The sequence below is a fragment of the Petromyzon marinus genome, chromosome 39, assembly GCF_048934315.1.
Source record: "Petromyzon marinus isolate PM22_M1 ecotype Great Lakes invasive population chromosome 39, UKy_Petmar_22M1.pri1.0, whole genome shotgun sequence".
Classification (NCBI taxonomy): Eukaryota; Metazoa; Chordata; class Hyperoartia; order Petromyzontiformes; family Petromyzontidae; genus Petromyzon; species Petromyzon marinus.
The window spans coordinates 6,140,705-6,164,270 of record NC_133705.1 but is presented as its reverse complement, the minus strand read 5'-3'; the positions used below and the strand labels follow the sequence as shown (position 1 = coordinate 6,164,270).

General features: G+C 54.7%; 1 protein-coding gene across 3 annotated transcripts in view; it reads right to left on the bottom strand.

Moving 5' to 3' along the window:
* Positions 1 to 1,352: 1,352 nt before the first annotated feature.
* Positions 1,353 to 23,566, bottom strand: part of LOC116950534 (uncharacterized) — a 57,925-nt gene continuing 35,711 nt past the window's right edge. For 2 of the 3 annotated variants that reach the window (XM_032968390.2, XM_032968391.2), the window contains 4 exons: positions 18,779 to 18,889; positions 4,931 to 5,049; positions 4,608 to 4,776; positions 1,353 to 1,615 (listed from right to left, as the gene is read on the bottom strand). In XM_032968390.2, coding sequence (XP_032824281.2) covers positions 1,479 to 1,615; positions 4,608 to 4,776; positions 4,931 to 5,049; positions 18,779 to 18,889 — 536 coding nt within the window. In that variant the 3' untranslated portion in view covers positions 1,353 to 1,478. Of the gene's footprint in view, positions 1,616 to 4,607; positions 4,777 to 4,930; positions 5,050 to 16,547; positions 16,686 to 18,778; positions 18,890 to 23,566 lie in introns of those variants that run through there. The other variant, XM_076072859.1, reaches the window with a different exon arrangement.

Here is a 23,566-nt window from a genome sequence, read left to right as displayed (position 1 = left end):
CGTTAGTTAGAGCCGTGTCTATTCCTCCCTGCACTGGTTCGACGGAGAAACGCGATGAACCAAGGATTTAATTTTTTTTTTGCTTGCACGGCGTCACTGCTCAATTCTCCTCCTGCGCACGATGATGGCTGCAGCGATGGAGTCCAGGGGCTAGATGCCAATATGGAGCCGCCGCCGCTGCTGCTGCTGCTGCTAACGACGAGAGAGAGGGCTTCAGAGAGAGAGTTTGTGTCGTGTCGCTGTTCCTCCTCCTCCTCCTCCATTAAAGGAGCGCAGAAGACCACAGTGGGTTCACTGTGCGGTCCGTCGTTTGGGTTACATGGCACCACTCTGGCTGTGTCTTTCATTTTCCATTCAAGGAGGACGCGTGGTGCAGCATCGGCCAGGTGATGATGTGACTCGGTTGACGGCTCCACCAGTGTCTTCGAGGAGGAGGAGGAGGAGTGTCAAAGCGAGGAGGTGGTGCGGCGATGTTTTTGGTCTCGAATGGGGGGGGGGGGGGGGTTTATTCTGGACGCCTGCGTTATTTCCACTCTGTTCGCACAGTGGCACCAGCAGCAGCAGCAGCAGCGTTCTTCCGGATCTGGGTGGCGAGATTCTAGAGTCGGCGGTGGTAGCGAGGTACATTGCCGAGGTCTCGGTTGACGATCGGTAGGGTTAGGGTTTGGTGGGCGTCGGCAAGCAGGTGCGGGTGCGCGTGCCCTACGGCGCGCACACGTGATCCGCGCGTAGCCAACCGCTAACTCTCTCCAGCATCCTCGGGACGGAATACCCGGGCGGCGGGTTCGCTCGCACCGAGCTCACCGAGAGAATAATCTGATATTTGGGGCGGGCGGGCGGGCGGGCGGGCGGGCTGGAGAGACGGGACGGGAGGGACGGACGGACCGCTCCTCGCTCGCCGGCCGTCGAGGGTCCGCGACATGACGGTGCCGGCACGACCCCAATCACGGTGGGCGGTGTGGGGGAAGTAAAGCCGAGTACTCGAAGAAAAAAAAAACACTAAAAAGTGGCGAAGAGGCCGACGTCTCTCTCCGCCCCCAACTCTACGCCAGTTACAATAAATACGCTCCCACCGGAGCCAAGTCAATTTCGTTTTTTGCTTTTTTAACACCGCGGCAACTTTCTGGCACAAATCTGCCGCCCGAAGCTCCGACCGACCAACGCATCATCCGTGTTTTTGGTTTTATCCGGGACCACCTTATCCCCGAGCCCGTACCCCCCCTCCTCCCGTCCCCCCCCCACACCCCGACACCCCCACCACACCCCACCCCGGGATCACCGGGAGTCGACCGGAGGCGTGCGTCCACCGTGAGAACCCCACGGCGTGCGTGCGAGTCGTTCATCCCCGACTCCTTTCACCTCGCCCACGACGCGCTTCATCAATTCAGGTGGTGGGGGTGCACACAAGGTTGTGCGCGTGTGTGGATGGGCGGGGCTGGGCGGGGGGGGGAGGGGGGCAGCTCGCTCCCCCCCACAGATCACATGACCTCGGTCTTGACGATGGTGATGAGAGCGGCGTCGCGCGGGCAGCCCTCGCGCCAATACTGCTCCGCCGCGGAGCAGACGCCAACGGCGCGGTTGTAGTCCTCCTGGGAGACGCCGGGGGACACGGCGCCTGCACGGGGGGGGGGTGGAGGGGACATGCGCACGGGAGACACGGGGACATGGGGTGAGACATGGGGAGACGCGGTGAGACACGGGGTACACATAGGGAGACACGGTGAGACATGGTGAGACACGGGGTACACATAGGGAGACACGGTGAGACATGGTGAGACACGGGGTACACATAGGGAGACACGGTGAGACATGGTGAGACACGGGGTACACATAGGGAGACACGGTGAGACATGGTGAGACACGGGGTACACATAGGGAGACACGGGGTACACATAGGGAGACACGGGGTACACATAGGGAGACACGGTGAGACACGGTGAGACACGGGGTACACATAGGGAGACACGGTGAGACAGGGTGAGACACGGGGTGACAGATGGGGAGACACGGAGTACATATAGGGAAACACGGTGAGACAAGGGGTACGCATAGGGAGACACGGAGTACACATGGTGAGACACGGAGTACACACGGGGAGACACGGTGAGACACGGAGTACACATGGTGAGACACGGAGTACACACGGGGAGACACGGTGAGACACGGGGAGACACGGGGTGACACAGGGACTCTCCACGAGTGATGGGGCAGTTGTGGAAAGAGTCGAGAAGTTCCTGTACCTGGGGAGTGTGCTCATGACCTGCTCTGATTTAGCAGCGGAAGTCTCACTCCGAATCAGTCGAGCGACATTCTCTATTCAGCGGCTGCGTAACGCCGTGTGGAAGCTACCTGGCCTGTCGCTCCATACAAAGCTCCGGGTCTTCTCCGCCACGGTCATGCCCTCCCTTGCTCTGTGTTTGTGAAACGTGGAGCCCCTTAAAGGAACATCTGCGCCGGTTAGAAACATTCAGGCTGGCCTGCCCATGATCCATCGAGGGTTAACCAGGCTGGATTTTGCAAGGCTGCGTTGGCTGCGTCATGTAGCCTGTATGCCAAACCACCGCATGACCAAGCAGCTTCTGTTTGGCCGGATAGATGGGGCTGGTACCAGCAGAGTCAAGGTCGGCCTCTGTGGAGGAGGCTCGTGAAGGACGCTGCTACTGGGCTTTGGGGGCAGTTGCCCTCCAACAACAACGGAGGGCGGAGGAGCGACGCTCACAACAACGAGCGGAGCGCCAGGCTGCTAAGACGCAGCAGTGAGCTGTTACTGTGGGGAACACACCAGTCATCTCAGTCAGTCAACCCACACATAACACCTGGGCCTGTCCCATGCCCTCCTGTCAGCAAACCTTAGACCCTACACATGGCCTCGATGTGCACCTGGCCTGGCACAGGCGCTGTGGTGACGTCACCGTCACTTAGTGGTGAATGGCGGGTATCCGTATTGGTATTCATATTGAAGGGTGTGTGCGTATGCGTGCACGTGTGTGTACATGAGCATGCGTGCGTGTGTACATGAGTATGCGTGCGTGTGCGTGTGTACGTGAGTGTGCGTCTGCGTGTGTACGTGAGCATGCGTGCACGTGTGTACATGAGTATGCGGGCGCGTGTGTACATGGTATGCGTGCGTGTGTGTACATGAGTATGTATGCGTCTGCGTGTGTACGTGAGTATGCGGGCGCATGTGTACATGAGTATGCGTGCGTACATGAGTATGCGTGCGTGTGAGTGTACATGAGTATGCGTGCGTGTGTGTATATGAGTATGCGTGCATGTGTGTGTACATGAGTATGCGTGCGTGTGTGTACATGAGTATGCGTGCGTGTGAGTGTACATGAGTATGCGTGCGTGTGTGTATATGAGTATGCGTGCATGTGTGTGTACATGAGTATGCGTGCGTGTGTGTACATGAGTATGCGTGCGTGTGAGTGTACATGAGTATGCGTGCGTGTGAGTGTACATGAGTATGCGTGCGTGTGAGTGTACATGAGTATGCGGGCGCGTGTGTACGTGGTATGCGTGCGCGTGTACATGGTATGCGTGCGTGTGTGTACGTGGTATGCGTGCGCGTGTACATGGTATGCGTGCGTGTGTGTACGTGGTATGCGTGCGTGTACATGAGTATGCATGCACGTGTGTACATGGGTACGCGTGCGTGTATGTGAGTGTGTACATGAGTATGTGTGCGCGTGTGTACATGAGTATGCGTGCGCGTGAGTGTACATGAGTATGCGTGCGCTTGTACGTGGTATGCGTGCGTGTGTGTACGTGGTATGCGTGCATGTACATGAGTATGCGTGCACGTGTGTACATGGGTATGCGTGCGTGTATGTCAGTGTGTACATGAGTATGTGTGCGTGTATGTGAGTGTGTACATGGGTATGCATGCGTGTGTGTGAGTGTGTACATGGGTATGTGTGCGTGTATGTGAGTGTACATGGCTATGCGTGCGTGTGTGTACATGGGTGTGCGTGCGTGTGTGAGTGTGTACATGAGTATGCGTGCACGTGTGTACATGAGTATGCGTGCGTGTATGTGAGTGTGTACATGAGTATGCGTGCGTGTATGTGAGTGTGTACATGAGTATGCGTGTGTGTGAGTGTGTACATGGGTATGCGTGTGTGTGAGTGTGTACATGGGTATGCGTGTGTGTGAGTGTGTACATGAGTACGCGTGTGTGTGAGTGTGTACATGGGTAAGCGTGTGTGTGAGTGTGTACATGAGTATGCGTGCGTGTGTGTGAGTGTGTACATGGGTATGCGTGTGTGAGTGTGTACATGGGTAAGTGTGCGTGCGTGTGAGTGTGTACATGAGTATGCGTGCGTGTGTGTGAGTGTGTACATGGGTATGCGTGTGTGAGTGTGTGTACATGGGTATGCGTGTGTGCGAGTGTGTACATGAGTATGCGTGCGTGTGTGTGAGTGTGTACATGAGTATGCGTGTGTGTGAGTGTGTACATGGGTAAGTGTGCGTGCGTGTGAGTGTGTACATGAGTATGCGTGTGTGTGTGTACATGAGTATGCGTGTGTGTGAGTGTGTACATGGGTAAGCGTGTGTGTGAGTGTGTACATGGGTAAGCGTGCGTGTGTGTGAGCACGTCTCCGCACCGGTGAGCGTGTGCAGGAAGTGGTGCACCAGGGCGGCACGTGCTGCGCGGTAGTGCTGGGCGCTCGTCTGGGACGGCAGCGGGGCCCAGGGGCCCCCCGCGGGGCCCAGAACTCGCACGCCCAGCGGCTCCCCGGCCTCCACGCGCACCGCCAGCTGCGTGCCACGCACCTGGGGGGGGGGGGGTCACATCGCCGCGTCACACCACAGCACACCGCGCAGCGTGCCGCGTCACACCGCGCCGTGTCACACCACACCACACCACACTCCACGACATAATGCCACGTCGACTTCGTGCGGTCTCCCCCCCCGTGCGCCTGCTCACCTCCACGCGGTGCTCGCAGGCCCCGGGGCCGCTCCTCCCCGACTCCACGGTGCCGAGGGCTCCCCCGGGGAACCGCAGCGTGACGCACACCACGTCGGCGTCGCTCATCGCCGCGCTCTCTGCAACCGCGCAGGCACACAACCGCACAGGTAAACACGCGCGCACACAAGCACGCGCTGAAATGTATACACAGCCAAGACAAAGGTCGCCCATGCAGCCTGCAGACTGTTGGGGAAAGTGCACGGCACACGAGGGGGGTGGATGGCCAACACCGCACCCGACCGCCTTCGTCTCCCCAGTGGCGATGTATACACGCAGCACCAGGTACTCATGTGAGCCTCAGTCGACTTAGCGGGGGCCCCAGGAGCGGTTCAGATAATCGGTGTTGGCCCGCGAGAGGGAATCGATCTCGGGCCGCCGGGTTCGTAGCGCGGCGTAGCGCTAACCGCTACGCCGCCGTTCCCCGCGGTAGTGTACACGACCGCACACAAAGACGTGTCCACACGCAACTCACACACACACACGGAACTGATCATCGGTCGAGTGACCAATGACTTCAAAGTCGGGCAGCGCAGCTCAAACCAGAGCGCCACCTTGGACCGGGAAAGCCTCAGTGGGTCTCAGGGCCCAACGTCAGGAGGGACTCGCTACGCCGGGATGTTTGTTTGGCCTATTTCTCTTTAGGTCGCGAGTGTTTTGCCTCCGTGTGGGTGGACACCCGTCGTCATTGTCGTCGTCGTCATCGTCATCATCGTCATCATCGTCATCGTTGTCGTCATCGTTGTCGTCATCATCGTCGTCATCATCGTCGTCATCATCGTCATCATCATCATCGTCGTCGTCATCGTCGTCGTCATCGTCATCATCGTCGTCATCATCGTCGTCATCGTCGCCATCGTCGCCATCATCATCGTTATCTTCATCATCGTCGTCTTCATTGTCAGTCACGATCAATCCACTCGCTGGATCAAGAAGGCCTACTCCCCCAAGCTGTTGCCATCCGATTTCATCGCTCCGTCTCCGTCCGTGGTGAACGTTCTCTCGGTGGGGGGGGGGGGAGCCGGGGGTGGGGGAACGTTCCCTCCTCCTTTGGCTGCCGTTGCGTCGCGAGTCTCGCTGCCCACCGTGGCGACCGTCCCTCCCAGCGACGACCAGCTGGTGGCCCGGCCCACACACACCATGCGTGGTGTGTACTCTATGATCCTCGTGTTCCTCTGTCTCTCTCCTGCTCTCTCCCGCTCTCTCCCTCTTCCCCTGTGCGAACGATCTGTCGATGTACGGCAGACGGTTGCTCGTCACGGCCTTTTCTTGAAAATCGCCACATTCGGCATATCTGCGATCGGCAAACTCGACGGCAAATGGGAAAACGAGGGTTTGGTTTTGCGGTTGGTAATACGACACCAACCCCTACTTTCGATTTACGTCACCCGAGCTCAACCAAAAACATTAAAACAGGAGGGATTTCGAAACAGAAAATGATTGATATCACTGTGTAACAATTTTTATTTTTTTTTGTTCCTGGGTAGTAAGTGTTATTTCCTAATTGCTTACGCCTCAAAAGTAGAGAAAATGGTTATTATTCCCAAACTTTGCTTTTGTGACCAGGACAGTGATATTTCCAAATTTACCTATTTTCCAGAAGATTCCAGATAGTTTCAGTGCTGAGTAAACTTGGAGTAACTTATAGAACATTCTAGAACTTTCCAGTTATATAAATAGTAGTATAAATACAGGGGCCTTAGGCCCACCAGTTCAGTTTAGTTCCAGCTGCTAAGTGGATACATATTTGAATTTTTGGCATCAAGAGCCTTGCAAGCATCCGGCAGACGCATTTTGCTATGTTTGCGGCCAATTTATCAAAACAAGAGCAGAGAAGTACTCTGTGGAAGCATCTGCTATGATGTGTGAGGCCTACAAGGCATATTTCGGCATGCCTGTCGGGGATCAAGACAAACCCTGGGCACCTCATTTCACCTGTGAGCAATGCAACAAAAACTCTGGAAGGTAAGATGGACAATTGTTGCTCCGAATATAAAGTTATAAAATTTCACTTTTTTTATTGTAAACGTTTTTAAATTTAAAATGTTTTACAATTTTCAATGCTCGTGAAAATATATGTCACATGAAGTGTTGCAAGAATCTCTTACACATTAGTCATGGGTGAAATAAATATATTTTTGTAGGATGGTACAGAGGGGAAAAGAGAGCCATGAAGTTCACTATCCCAAGAATTTTGCGGGAACCCACTGACCACTCAAGCAACTGCTACTTCAGCATAGTGGACCCTTCCAAACGTCGGAACTGGCAAGAATGCACCTGCTATCACGTATCCGGACCTTCATCCATCGCCCCGGTGCCACACTGCCATGAGCTCCCCGTACCCACTCCTCCAGAGAGAGAGCGGTCGTCTTTAGAAGAGAGCAGCAAGTCAGAGAGCGAGGAAGACGTTGTAGATCCAGATGACAATTTCAGAGGTGGAGCTGAGGAGAGAAACCCATACTACCCCAACCAAAAAGACCTCAACGACTAGATCAGAGATCTTGGTCGCACCAAGTCCAATGCCGAGCTTTTGACGGCTATGCTCAAGCATTGGAACTTGTTGGATGAAAGTGTGCAAGTCGCAGATCAGAGGAAGCGTCACCGACCTTTTTGCAGCTTCTTAACCCGTCAAGATGGCCTCTGCTTCTACCACAATGTGACCAGTCTGTCCGAGGCAATCGGAATCGCCTGTAACCAGAATGAGTGGCGCCTCTTCATTGACTGCTCATCCAGGAGACTCAAAGCCGTTGCTGCTCCATAATGGTAACAAGTACCCGTCTCTTCCCCTGGCTCACTCGGTGCACCTCAAAGGGGATTACAACAGCATCAAGACCTTGCTGGACGCCTTGAAGTATGACGAGTATACTATCTGGTTCTTTCGGTAAAATCACGTAGATAGAAAAAAATCACAAAAGGAAAACACGACGTTTGTGTTGCGACCGAAACGGCGCGTTTTCTTTTGTTATTGTTTCTACCTAGCACGTGACTTTACCGAAAGAACCAGAGAGTATGGATTCCTGCAGTCACTGAAACTTCAAATATGATGAGTTTGCCTGGGGGGGTCATCGGAGACTTCAAAATGGTGGCATTCCTGATGGGTCTCCAAGGCGGTTTTACCAAGTTTCCCTGCTATCTTTGCGTTTGGGACAGCAGGGACACCAAGGCGCACTACCACAGGTGGGACTGGCCACAGCGGACCGAGTTCTCTGTGGGGAGGAACAACGTCAAGTGGGAGCCACTGGTGGACCCCCGGAAGGTGCTGCACATCAAATTGGGCCTTATGAAACAATTTGTCAGAGCTGTAGGTAAGAAGTCGGCAGCCTTCAAGTACCTTCAAGACTTCTTCCCTAAGCTGTCTGAGGCAAAGGTCGAAGCCGGTGTCTTCGTCGGACCACAGATAAATAATATCCTGGAGTGCAATTAATTCATCAATAAGCTCACTAGTAAGGAGAAAGCGGCTTGGGACAGCTTTGTCGCAGTGGTTCGTGGCTTCTTGGGCAATCACAAGGACAAAAAGTATGTGGAGCTGGTTGAGACTGGTGAAGAACTATGGCACAATGGGCTGTAGGATGTCCCTCAAAGTCCATATCCTTGATGCTCATTTTGATAACTTCAAGGAGAACATGGGAGCGTACTCGGAGGAGCAAGGCGAATACTTCCACCAGGATATACTGGACTTTGAACGCCGCTACCAAGGACAGTATAACGAGAACATGGGAGACTACATTTGGGAGCTGATTCGTGAAAGTGATTTACAATATAATCGTAAATCTCCAAAAACTATTCGCTTCTAAATCTTTTGTAGTCATTTTTGTATTACTTTAGTATAAATACATGTAAATGTGTATTCATGTTGTTTTTTCTGACTTTATGTGAACGAAAAAATACAAATTCGCCCGTTTCAAAATATCACTGTCCTGGTCACAAAAGCAACGGTTTTTTTGAGGCGTAAGCAATTAGGAAATAACACTTACTACCCAGGAACAAAAATTGTGTTACATAGTGTATTGGCTAGTGTTATGCATATAACTTTTATGGTAAATATCTGGAGCGAAAAAAATATATAATGGCAAATCGCCCGATCACGCTGGATGTAATTACCAGCGAAACGTCGTACTCAAATTGTAAATGTTGTGGACTTTACTCTCCAACACACCAGAGTGGGCTGAAGCAGTAACTAAATGGCTCATTGTTTACGTGACAAACCTTTACTGGCCGTGTCGGGTGGTGGAGGGATACGACACATTTATACTTACAAGATCTAACCCAAAAACATTTATTATGAATGCGGTGTCCAATACCGTACACGTATCCTCCACTCAGGGCAGCTTGTTCCCCCCCTCACCTGGAACGAACAATCCACTTTCTCCTGGGAGTGAACCATGACCTCGGATTCGGAGGTGCTGATCCTCACCCCAGCCGCTTCACACTCGGCATCAAACCGCTCAAATGAACGCTGGAGATCACAGACTGACGAGCCAAAGAGGACAACGTCATCTGCAAAAAGCAGCGACGTCACCTCCATGCCCCCCCCCGCCCCGTACTAAATAATCTCGATGCCCCCGTACTGGATACTCTCCATACACCATGGCTGCACCTTCATGAAAATCACAAACATGAGTGGAGACAAGACGCAACCCCCCTTGGCGGAGTCCAACACCCACAGTGAACGACTTTGATTTAACACCAAGAATACGCAGACGCAGCTCTCACTCTGGGCATAGAGGGACCGGACAGCGCACAAAAGCGTCACCGGTGCATCGTACTCCCGCAGCACCTCCCACAAGGCATTGCGAGGAAGACGGTCATGTGCCTTCTCCAAGTCTACAAAGCAGAGGTAGACTGGAGAAGCATACTCGCATGACCCCTCAAATATCTGTGACAGGGAAAAGAGCCGGTCCATTGTTCCACGACCATGACGGAATCCGCATTGTTCCTCCTGAATCTGAGGCCCGGCCACTGGGCGGAGCTTCCTCTCCAGCACACTCTTGCATAGGCTTTTACCTGGGACGCTGGGGAGTGTGATCCCTCTGTAGTTGGAGTACACACACACACTGCTCCCCTTTTTAAAAAAATGTGAACCACGACCCCAGTTTGTCAATCCAGAGGTAATGTACACACCTTCCATGCAACACTGAAGATGCGTGTTAACCATGACACTCCTACACTGCCCAGCGCTTTCAACAACTCTGGGCGAATCTCATCCAACCCAAGCAGCTTTGCCTTCAGCAACCGTGATGGATCTGACCCCGGCCCCCCCAGCTGTTTCCAGGGCTGCCTCCTGAGAGAAGGGCGTGTCCACCGGGTTGAAGAGCTCCTCCAAGTGTTCCTTCCACCTCTCGACTATCACCTTCGTTGAGGACAATGTTACACCGCCACCCTTAGTGAGAAACAGCCTGGGCCACGTCCCGTCGACCCCTCCCCCTAAGGCGTCGGACGGTTTGCCAGAACATTTTTTAAGGCTGTCCGGTAGTTCCTCTCCATGGCCTCTACAAACTCCTCCCACGTACCGGGGCATTCGCTTCAGCGACTGCTGCAGCTGCTGCCCTCTTGGCAAGCCGGTACACCTCTCAATCGAGTCGGGAGACCCTTTTCCGAGCATAGCACGGAAAGCCTCCTTCTTCCACTTGACAGCTTCCCTTACCACTGGCATCCATCCACCAGCGGGCCCCTAGGGTTGCCGCCATGACAGGCACCAACTGCCTTCAGTCCACAGCTTTTCGCAGCTGCATCCAAAATTGAGAGGTACTGGACATCGTCCACTTGGACTCAATGTCCACGACCTCCAATGGAGCGCAGGAGAAGTTTTCCCAGAGGTGGAAGTTGTAATGTTTCTGCACTGGGTCCTTCCGCCAAATGTTCGCCAGAAAAACCTGCACTATTTGTTTTAGGCCTTCCGCTTCTATCCGGTCAGTGCCCAAAGCGTCGGATCCAACATATCACCAGGTGGTGATCAATTGACAGCTTTGCCCCTCTCCTCTTCACCCGAGTATCCAGAACACGCTTCCTTAAGTACGATGATACAACGATCAAATCAATAATTGACCTTCGGCCCAAGGTGCTCTGGTACCAAGCACACTCGTGAGCATCCTTGTGTTCGAACATGGTGTCTGTTGTTGACATTCCGTGACGAGCGCAGAATTTCAATAACATCTCACCGGTCGGGTTCAGATCAGGGGGGCCCATTCCTCCCAATCACGCCTCTCCAAGCATCTCCATCGTTTCCCACGTGAGCATTGACGTCGCCCAATAAGACTGTAGAATCGGTAGGCAGCACTCTGTCCAGCACTGCACCAACCGTCTCCAAGAAGGCCGAATACTCTGAACTGCTGTTTGGTGCGCAGACAGCCAGCCAGAGTTTTCCTTTCTGAGACCCGAAGTCTCATTGAGGCGACCATCTCATCCACCGGGACAAACTCCAACTGAACAGCACCCACCCGGGGGCCTGTGAGTATCCCCACACCCACCCGGGGCCTCTCACCAGGGGTTGCTCCGCAATAGGAGAGAGAGACCACTCCCGATCGAGAAGTTTGATTCCAGTGGCAATTCTGCGCATGGAGGTGACACCGACTATATCTTGTCGGTACCTTTCCCCACCTCCTCCACCAGCTCCGGCTCCTTCCCCCCTTGTGACATTCCATGTCCCAACAGCTGGTGTCCATCGCCAAGGTCCAGTTCATCTGAGATCATCCGTCTCCCTGCCATACTGGCATCGCACCTTGTTCTACGGAGTGACAATGAGTGAGTGTAGTTTGTCTGCTCTCCACCTGTTCTGCATGGATTTCCTCCCACAGCTAAACCCACACACAGTGGCCAAAACATCCCCCCCCACCCAAGCTGCAAAAAATCCCCTGTAAATCACTCAACTGGCATCGCACACAGCAGCATCAGCAACAACATCATCCCGCGCCTCCCCCCACACCGGCCCGACTACCGGGAACACTTGGCAGGAACCCTCCTGCATGCAGGAGTCTTGAGGCTCCGGTGAGAATTTCGTGGGGGTAAACAAGCCGGGTCATAAACAACAGTGACAGGCGGACACCGCGTCTTTCGCGCAAGCTGGAGGGATTGCCGTGTCGCCAGTACCGCCACCACCGCCACCACCACCACCCCTCCTCTTCACCACAGGCCTCTCCCCCATGCAGCCATTAGCCCCCTGGCATCACAGCTCCTCGCGCGCGGGGATCTCAAGCCACAACTATGAGGCGACTCCCTGAATGTGGGGCTGTGTGGAGCCGAGTGAGCGTGTGTGCACGCACGCGCGTGCGCGTATGTGTGTGTGTGTTGGGGAGCGGTGGCGCACTGCTTAGCGACGCTGCGCTACAAACCCCAGCCATGAACCGAGTTTGAGTCCCGCTCGCAGCCAACAACACTGGGGTGATGATTATCTGAACCGGTCCCGGGCCTTGTCTGGGTCAACTCGGCCTCAAATGAGTACCCGGTTGCGATGTGTAAAACATCAGCGCCAGGGAGACAAAGGCGACCAGGCGTGGTGCTGGCCACCCACCCCCTCGTGTGCCGTGCCAGCCTTCATAGGTGCTGCTCGCTAACAGCACTTGCCCCGACAGTCTGTTGAGGCTACACAGGGGACCTACGCCTTTTGATATTGCATGCATGCGAATGTGTTTGTGTGTGGCTGTGTGCGATCATACACCGAATGTGTGTGTGTATAATGCGGGTTAGCGTCCGTCCGTGTGTGTGTGCAGTTGATTGCGCACAGAACGACGGCGCGCAGAGCCTTCCTGTGCAGGGAATGAGAGCAAATGCTTCTACATTGTGTGGGGGGGTCAGCTACCGTGTGTGCCGAGCGTGTGAAGTGACCGTGCGTGTAGTACGTTTGGTGGCTATGCAGCGATTGTGCATAGCGTAAGCCAGTGATTGTGTATTGTTTGAATTGGCAATTGTGTATAGTGTACGAGACAGTGATTGTGTGTAGCGCATGTATGTGTGTGTGTGGGGAGCGGTCGTGTGGTAGTTGAGGCACTGCGCTGCAAACCCGGCGACCCGTTAACGTTCGATTCCCGTTTACGGCCACCAACACCAGTGATGATTATCCGAACCGGTCCCGAGCCTCCCGTAGCTCAGCCTAACCTCAGCGAGTACCTGGCGCGGTGTGTGAACTTCGCCACTATGGGGACAAAGGTGGCCGGGCGTGGTGCTGGCCACCCAACCACTCGTGTGCCGTGCGTGCCCTCGTCCGCGTCGTGCGAGACAGGTGCTTGCGCACGTTGCGAGAGGCGACGACTGTGTGTTGTGATTGAGCGAGACAGCGACAGCGCATGGGGTTTGTGGTTGCGAGCCCGGCGCGTTTCGCGATCGTGTCGTCCGCCAAGTGATTGTGTAAGTGTTGCCCGCGCGTGCTGGCGCTCCGCGTTACACTTCTCCTAAACCCAAGCTCCAATAACCACCGCCACCCCCCGCCCCTGCACGCCCCCCCCGCCCCGCCCCCCACAAACCCCACCGCGTCCCCACTCCCATCCAAACCACCGCGGGGTCTCGGGATGAGACACCGGCGTTCCGAAGAGGAATTTTAATTAATTACAGCGAAATCAATCACCTGGGCGTTGCCCACGCCGCCAACCGCGCGTGCGTGTCAGTGTGTGCGCGAGCTGTCAAACTGGTTTGACACTCACTCATATGCACACACAGACACACACATATGCAGATGTGACAGATAACCCCCCCGTGCAAACTGCTGGAGCAATCGCTTTTAGCCAACACCTATGCAAAGGCCGGCGAACGTTGCACATGCGAGGGGGTGGTGCGGCTGGAACCGCGGTGCTGGTGTTTACACTACCACACCAGGTGACTCGGTTAAGGGTGAGTCGACCTAGGGGAGGCCCGGGATCGGGTCACATCATGGTCGCAGATTTCGGTGGTCGTGAGCGGAAATTGAACTTGGGTCGCCGGATTCGTAGCGCAGCGCGCCTATAGCAACACTACCGCTCCTCTCACACATATATACAAAGTTCCCCCCTAGAGCCTGAACAGGCTGTTGTGCCGAAGTTCTGTTAGCGAGTAGCACCTCTGTAGGCCGGCATGGTACACGAGAGGGTGGGGGTGACCAACACCACGCCCGGCCGCCTTTGTCATCCTAGTATACATACACACGTATGCATGCATGCACGCATACATTTGTATGCGTGCATGCATGCATATTTATACATATATAAATATACATTCGTACACACGCATACATACACACACACACACACGCGCACATACATACACACACACGCACGCGCACACATAAGCATTCGCGTGTTCACGGTGAACGCACCCAGTGGGGTAAGAATTCACCACGGGGCGGTTTGAGGATCCGTAACGATCCCCACTCTCACGATTCCATCCGAGAATCGATGTTTTTGTTATGTTGGTGTCCCTAGTCACGTGACCCACATCAGCAGTCACGTGATCCCGTCACGCACACCACGCCAGTGGGAGACTCAAGACTCGTTTTCACGAGAGTCCTGCTACATTGCGATGTTTGGCCAATTGCATCAATGAGTGTGTGGCTTCGTGTAAGTTTATGGGTCTCTGTGTCAGTCTATGGATCTCAATGCAAGCACCGATGAGCCTCTGTGCGAGTCCATGAGTCTCTGTGCAAGTCTATGAATCTCAGTGTGATCGCCTATGAGCCTCTGTGCGAGTCTATGGGTCTCAATGCAAGCGCCTATGAGCCTCTGTGCGAGTCTATGGGTCTCTGTGCCAGTCTATGAATCTCAGTGTGATCGCCTATAAGCCTCTGTGCGAGTCTATGGGTCTCTGTGCCAGTCTATGAATCTCAGTGTGATCGCCTATGAGCCTCTGTGCGAGTCTATGGGTCTCAATGCAAGCGCCTATGAGCCTCTGTGCGAGTCTATGGTTCTCTGTGTCAGTCTATGAATCTCAGTGTGATCACCTATGAGCCTCTGTGCGAGTCTATGGGTCTCTGTGCTAGTCTATGAATCTCAGTGCGAGCGCCGATGAGCCTCTGTGCGAGTCTATGGGTCTCTGTACCAGTCTATGAATCTCAGTGTGATCGCCTATGAGCCTCTGTGCGAGTCTATGAGCCTCTGTGCGAGTCTATGGGTCTCAATGCAAGCGCCTATGAGCCTCTGTGCGAGTCTATGGGTCTCTGTGTCAGTCTATGAATCTCAGTGTGATCGCCTATGAGCCTCTGTGCGAGTCTATGGATCTCTGTGCCAGTCTATGGATCTCAATGCAAGCGCCTATGAGCCTCTGTGCGAGTCTATGGGTCTCTGTGCCAGTCCATGAATCTCAGTGCGAGCGCCGATGAGCCTCTGTGCGAGTCTATGGGTCTCTGTGCCAGTCTATGAATCTCAGTGTGAGCGTCTATGAGCCTCTGTGCGAGTCTATGGATCTCAATGCAAGCGCCTATGAGCCTCTGTGCGAGTCTATGGGTCTCTGTGCCAGTCTATGGATCTCAATGCAAGCACCTATGAGCCTCTGTGCGAGTCTATGGGTCTCTGTGCAAGTCCACAGATCTCAGTGCGAGCGCCGATGAGCCTCTGTGCGAGTCTATGGGTCTCTATGCCAGTCTATGAATCTCAGTGTGAGCGCCTATGAGCCTCTGTGCGAGTCTATGGGTCTCTGTGCCAGTCGATGGATCTCAATGCAAGCGCCTATGAGCCTCTGTGCGAGTCTATGGGTCTCTGTACCAGTCTATGAATCTCAGTGTGATCGCCTATGAGCCTCTGTGTGAGTCTAAAGGTCTCTGTGCCAGTCTATGGATCTCAATGCAAGCGCCTATGAGCCTATGTGCGAGTCAATGGGTCTCTGTGCCAGTCTATGAATCTCAGTGTGATCGCCTATGAGCCTCTGTGCGAGTCTATGGGTCTATGTGCCAGTCTATGAATCTCAGTGTGATCGCCTATGAGCCTCTGTGCGAGTCTATGGTTCTCTGTGCCAGTCTATGAATCTCAGTGTGATCGCCTATGAGCCTCTGTGCGAGTCTATGGGTCTATGTGCCAGTCGATGAATCTCAGTGTGATCGCCTATGAGCCTCTGTGCGAGTCTATGGGTCTCTGTGCCAGTCTATGAATCTCAGTGTGATCGCCTATGAGCCTCTGTGCGAGTCTATGGGTCTCTATGCCAGTCGATGAATCTCAGTGTGATCGCCTATGAGCCTCTGTGCGAGTCTATGGGTCTCTGTGCCAGTCTATGAATCTCAGTGTGATCGCCTATGAGCCTCTGTGCGAGTCTATGGGTCTCTATGCCAGTTTATGGATCTCAATGCAAGCGCCTATGAGCCTCTGTGCGAGTCTATGGTTCTCTGTGCGAGTCTATGGTTCTCTGTGCGAGTATGGTTCTCTGTGCGAGTCTATGGGTCTCTGTGCCAGTCTATGGGGTCTTTACGTCTGGAAAGCTTCACCGGAGTCTCAAGACTCGTTTTTCAGGAGGGTCCTGCTGCAATTGGGAACGTCTTGCTGCGTATTTTTACCGAATGAGAAATGTGGACTCTGCGTGGGGAGGAAACGGGAGAGCCCCTCGCCCTGGTCCGCGTGTGCCTCTCTCTCCCTAGTCCCCCCCCTCCCCCCCCCGAGCCGGAACGATGCTGCGGTTGTCATACCCGCCGCAGGACGACGGCTGGAGTCGATCGTCGCCGTTCACCTGGAGGTTTCAAAATCCGCAGTTTCGTTTCCTCCTTTTGAAGTTTAACTTTTGCGAGCAGGCTGCCGTTTTACTCGCCGGGGTCTTCAAGCGCCACCACCGTCTGTTTGACAGGATGTGAAGGTACTCTTTGTGTTGTTTTTTCTCGACAGGATGTGAAGGGTACAGGTTTTTTTTTTCTTTCCCCCTGTGACTGCCGCTTGCTTGGGATTACAGCGAGAGGCGGGCACACGGAGGAACACGTGGATTAGCGGACAAAGACAAAGATCCCCCGCGTAGCCTCAGCAGACTGTTGGGGCAAGTGCCCGTTAGCGAGTAGCACCTGTGAAGGCCGGCACGGCACGCCAGGCGGGTGGGCGGCCAGCACTGTGCCCGGTCGCCTTTGTCTCCCAAGTGGGGATGTTCACTACACACCGGCACCAGGTACTCATTACTGAAGGGAGGCCAAGGACCGGTTCAGATAATCGTCTATGGTGTTTGACAAAAGCGGAAATCGAACCCCGGGTGGCCGTGTTCGTAGCGCAACGTGCTAACCGCTGCGCTACCGCTCCCCACACAGAAGTACACACACACTCACACGTTTTCTAAAATAACTACAAAGATCCCCTCTGTGCGGCCTTTAACAAACTGTTTGGCCAAGCTCTGTTGAGCGAGCCCCTTCTAATACTTGTTAATCACTCGATTGGGATCACACACACACAGTAGCAGCAGCAGCATCAACAATCGTCGCCTGCCTCCCTCCTGGCAGACTCGTGCCCCAGGTCGCTCCGGAAAAACGAGCCACCCTATTTGCTGGCCTCTTTGGAGCTCTCAGCTGGTTCAACCAAATCGACTTGAAACATGAAAGTGAACATGACCCCTGACGACTATTATCTGGGGTGATGGCAGGGTGGTTGGGTGTGGTGCGGGGATGGTGGATGGCCCAGATAAAACCACATGGGCGAGTGTGAGTCAGGGTACTGCCGATGGCGTTGTTCACCCACGCAGGCAACGGGGCGGAGGAGGGAGAGACACTGAGCACCTTGGGAGTTTTCGTTGCTTCTTCAAGCAACCAGACGGCTCGTGTTTGCGGTCGCAGGGGCAGCGGCCCTCAACGAGTGGGGAGCGGCTGATAATGACGCGCGCACGCAAAAATATGACATCTATCTTTCAGCACGTGTGTGCGTCTGTGTGCGCGTATGTTTGAGTGTGTCAGTGTACGTGTGTGTCAGTGTACGTGTGTGTCTGTCAGTGTACGTGTGTGTCTGTCAGTGTACGTGTGTGTGTGTCAGTGTATGTGTGTGCGTCAGTGTACGTGTGTGTGTGTCAGTGTACGTGTGTGTGCGTGTCAGTGTACGTGTGTGTGCGTGTCAGTGTACGTGTGTGCGCGTCAGTGTACGTGTGTGTGCGCGTCAGTGTACGTGTGTGTCAGTGTACGTGTGTGTGCGTCAGTGTACGTGTGTGCGCGTCAGTGTACGTGTGTGCGTGTCAGTGTACGTGTGTGCGTGTCAGTGTACGTGTGTACGTGTCGGTGTACGTGTGTGTGTGTGTCAGTGTACGTGTGTGTGCGTGATTTGTTTACCTTTCTTTAACTTTGCACTCCTATCGTGTTTTTCGTGCTGTTTGTTGCTGTAACATTCTGACCCCGTGCCCCGACTGGACATCTGAGCAACCGGGTTTCCATAGCTCATCGGATTTCTCCCGGACAAATACAGATTCTGATTCCGAGTGCGAGTGCGAGTGCGGTGCGTGGGGAGCGGTAGCGTAGCGGTTGGCGCGCGGCGCTACAAACCCGGAGAACCGAGTTCGATTCCCGCTCGTGGCCAACACCAGCGACGATTAAATGAACCGGCCGGGCGTGGTGTTGGCCACCCACCCCCTCGTGTGCTGTCGGCCTTCATAGGTGCTCCCGAACAGCACTCGTCCCAACAGTCTTGATGTGTGTTTTTTTTGCGGTGTGTGTCAGCGAGTACGTACGCTGAGTGCGGTACACGTGTGTGCGTGTGCACGCGCGAGTACGTACCCGAGTGCGGTACACGTGTGTGCGTGCGTACCCGAGTGCGGTACACGCGCGTGCGTGCGTACCCGAGTGCGGTACACGTGTGTGCGTGCGTACCCGAGTGCGGTACACGTGTGTGCGTGCGTACCCGAGTGCGGTACACGTGTGTGCGTGCACGCGCGAGTGCGGTGCGTGTTCGTTTGCGGCGCGCGTGTCACCTTGTGTGAAGGCGCTGCCAGTGGCGTAGATGTTTTCGGGAGCGCCACCCCCCACGAGCCAACACACCGTGTCCACGTCGTGCACCACGCTGTCGTAGAATATTCCTCCTGCTAAAAAAGACAAAAGATTCCCACCCCCCCCCAGCACAGCCTTAATACTCGCTTGGGGCAAGTGCTGTTGGCAAGTGTCTACGAAGGCCGACACACGAGGGGGTGAGTGGTCAACACCACGCACGACCGCCTTTGTCTCCCCGAGTGGCGATGTTTACACACCGCACCAGGTGCTCATTTGAGGCCGAGTCGACCTAGGGGAGGCCCAGCTCCAGCTCAGACAATCGTCACCGGTGCTGGTGGCCGTCGGCGAGGATCAAACTCGGGTCGCCGGGTTGGAGCGTAGCGAGCTAACCGCAGCGCCACCACTCCACACACACACACACCGACATCCACTGTGGTGATACACACCACCTGGTCCCCCGGGGGTGGAACTCTCCACCCACCATGGGAGATCAGGCTCTCAGTGTTCATATATAAATAAATATATATTGCAACTTTATTATTTAAGCTTTGTTCTTCTCTAGGCCTTAATGCTGCTACCCGGCTCCTCCTCTATAATCTTTGTCATGTTTAAATTCGTGGGGCCTTGAGAATTCATGGGAGCCACTTAATAAGTGAATATTATTCTTGCAATGTAGGTAAGAATGTTGAACTTCTTTCTCACCGTACATCGCCAACCGTGCGGGTGGGAAGGACAACAACCTATACACGGCAAGCAGTTCTAAAGACATGAGTTTTCAATCTTGATTGAAACGGGCATAGCTCCAGTGGCTTCCTAATATCTGAAGGAAGAGCGTTCCAGACGGCCGCAGAAGCGCATCCGAAAGCGCCGCGTGATGTGGTGACCACCGTCTTTGTTCGATGGTTCGCGTGATGATGGTTTAAGCTTCTTGACGAGATCAGCGAGGTCCTGTGGGTCATTTGTGGCGAGCACTTTGTGTGTAATAAACGTGAAAATGTAATGAGTTACGATTCGTATTTCGTGCACAACAGCCACCGTTCGCCAACAAGGAGGGCACAGGACTGGCAGATGCACCAGCTGTGCTCCCCCCACTGTGCCAACTTGCGGTGTTTTTGCTGCCTGGTTCTCCACTCGTTGTTGCGAGCGTCGCTCCTCCGCCCTCCGTTGTTGCTGGAGGGCGACTGCCTCCAACTGCCCAGTAGCTTCCTTCACGAGCCTCCTCCATAGAGGCCGATCTTGACACCGCTGGTACCTGTCATCGGCAAGTTCACTCGGCTCCACATCCTCTCGTACTGCATCAGTCCATCTCTTGTCTAGCCCGAGCCACACCCATTTGGCCCCCTCTATCTGGCCAAACAGAATTCACTTGGGCATACTGTGGGGCTGGGCATGCGGGCCACATGACCCAGCCAACACAGCCTCGGGTGCCGGAGGAGCTCGCCGATGGGACTGCGTCACAGGATCTTTCAAGGATCCGTGAGCTCCTCACACAATCGAGCCTGGTCAACCCCAGGAGGGACCGTAGGCAGGTCAGCCTGAACGTATCAAACCGCTGCAGCCGTTCCTGCACATACGAACGACGCGATCGTTGAGGAGCGACTGGGGCCCAGGCAGCTTCAACGCGGCGCCAGTCTTAGGCGCCGGAACGCCGCTCGACCGACTCGGAGCGAGACCCCCGCTGCAACACCGATGGTGGCGACGAAGCGGCCAGGAACGCGAACTCCTTCCAACCCTCTCCACGCCCAACCCCCTCTTTACTCGTCGAGAGCTAAGGTGGTGGAGTGTTTGATGACACAAGAGGCATGCACTTTGTTTTTGGTGGGGTTGACGGGGAGGCCCAACCTGTTTCATGGCGCGCTGCATGTTCGGCAGCAGAGCCTCCATCTGCTCAGAGTGAGCAGCAATTACAAATGCATCAGTAAACGACCGTATTACACAGCATACTGTAAGACCGTGAGCCGATGACACTGGGTCTACCATCAACAACCTGTGACCACCACCCCATCCTAGCAGCACCGCACGGCCCTCTGACCCTCCGAGCGGAGGCTGTGGTAAGCCTCCTCATTCTCGGGCGTGGGGACATTGTAGATGGTGGGAGTGGATCCGCCGCTTTCCCTAAGCTAGCTGGGGATTCTAGGGAGGTCTAGACTGTGTAGCCCAATGCATGAGCCACAGTCCTGAACCTCACCCATTTTCCCCGTGGTTTCAGGATGAGGTAGGAGGGGGGGGCGGAAATGACAACACCTACAAGCAATAATCACCTTGCATACACATACCACATCCCAACACTAAAATAAAACACACCACCTGCTCTCACACACACACACACCCACTGTGACCCACACCCCCACTGTGACCCACACACACGCTGTGACCCACACACACGCTGTGACCCACACACACGCTGTGACCCACACACACGCTGTGACCCACACAAACGCTGTGACCCACACACCCTCTGTATTCCACACACACCCTCTGTATTCTACACATCGTGACCCACACACTCTGTATTCCACACACACCCTCTGTGACCCACACACACACCGTCTGTGATCCACACACACACCCTCTGTGACCCACACACACATCGTCTGTGACCCACACACACATCGTCTGTGACCCACACACACACCCTCTGTGACCCACACACACATCGTCTGTGACCCACACACACACCCTCTGTGACCCACACACACATCGTCTGTGACCCACACACACATAGTCTGTGACCCACACACACACCCTCTGTGACCCACACACACATCGTCTGTGACCCACACACACACACCCTCTGTGACCCACACACACACCCTCTGTGACCCACACACACACCCTCTGTGACCCACACACACATCGTCTGTGACCCACACACACACCCTCTGTGACCCACACACACATCGTCTGTGACCCACACACACATCGTCTGTGACCCACACACACCCTCTGTATTCCACACACATCCTCTGTGGTCCACACACACACACACACCATCTCATCGTTATTCCAAACACACACGCGCCAACACACCTCCTCCCTCCGTGGCAGCGCCCACGCGCACCCAGCGCCCCGTGCAGGGAGCCCCGCCACCCCGGCACAGACAAGGCCTTTAATAAAGGAGCTGTTTTCGGCTTAGGGAGGGCTGAGCCGAGATCTAATGAGGGCTCGCCATGCCGGCACGGCCACCGCCGCCGCCGCACAACTCACCTGCAAGGGAGGAGGTCTGGGCTGGGCGCCTAATCGGGTAATTACCCCACGCGCGCAGGGTGTGCACACGCCCACACACACACACACACGTGCACACCGGCGCACACACCACAAAACATACGCACACATGCGCGACTTAGCACTGCATACCGCCGCGTACTCGTGCACACACGCATGACCACACACGGCACTACGGCACTACGGCACGCACATTCACATGCATGAGCATACACACTGCACACTGGCACACACACACACTCAAGACCACACACACTGCACACTGGCACACACACACTGCACACCGGCGCACACACACTCGCACACAGAGACACCCTGCTCCCTCCGTTTTTAGGCCAAAAAGGACTGTAGGGGCAAGTGCTGTTTGTGAGTAGCACCAATCAAGGTTGGCACGGCACACGAGGGGGTGGATGGCCTGCATTACACCCAACCGCCTTTGTCTCCCCCCACTGATGTTTGCATACTTTACCAGACACTCACTGGAAGGCGAGTCGACCTTGAGGAGGCCAGCCCAGGACCAGTTCAGATAGCCGTCACCGGTGCTGGCCGTGAGGAGGAATCGAATTCGGGTTGCCGGGTTTTGTAGCGCAGCGCGCAAACCGCTACATACCGCTCACACTCGCAAAGTACATTTGCACGCACGTGAACCCACAAACACACACACACTAACGCGTGAACCCACAATGACACAGGTGCCTGCCTAAGACATTGGCTCCCTTCTGATCAGACGTGTTCTGCATGCCGATGGCTCGGTCATTGCCGCTCACTCTGAGGAGGCGTTGAAGAGTCCGATGCTGAACCTGGAACGTGCCACTAAGAGGTGGGGCCTTACCATCAGTCCCACAAAAAAAAAAAACACCTGCCTGGGTATTTTATGTCATCAAACACTCCACGCCCTCAACTCCCCGTGAGTGATGGGGTGATTGTGGAGAGAGTGAAGGAGTTCCCATACCTGGGCAGTGTGTTCATGACCAGCTCTGTTTTGGCAGCGGAAGTCTAATTTTGGAACAGTCGAGCGGCATTATCTTTCCATCGGCTGCGTAACGCAGTGTGGAAGTTACCCGGTCTATCGCTCCATACGAAGCTTCGGGTCTTCCCGGCCACAGTTATACCCCTCCCTTCACTACGCTTGTGAAATGTGGACCCCCTTTACAGGAACATCTGTGCCAGTTTGAAACATTCAAGCTGTCCTATCGATGATCCATTCTGGATTTAACCAGGCTGGATTGCACGAGGAGTTCACAGATCCTTGAAATATCTGGACACATTCTCCCCATTAAGCTCCTCCGGCAGGTAAGGTTGCGTTGGCTGGATCATGTCACCCACATGCCCAGCCACCGCATGCCCAAGCGGCTTTTGTTTGGCCGGATAGAGGGGGTTAAATGGGTGTGGCATGGGCGAGAAAAGAGATGAGCTGATGCGGTACAAGAGAATGTGGAGCTGAGTGGACTTGCTGATGAGGTGTCAAAATCGGCCTCGATGGAGGAGACTCGTGAAGGACGCTACTGAGTAGTTGGAGGCAGTCGCCCTCCAGCAACAATAGAGGG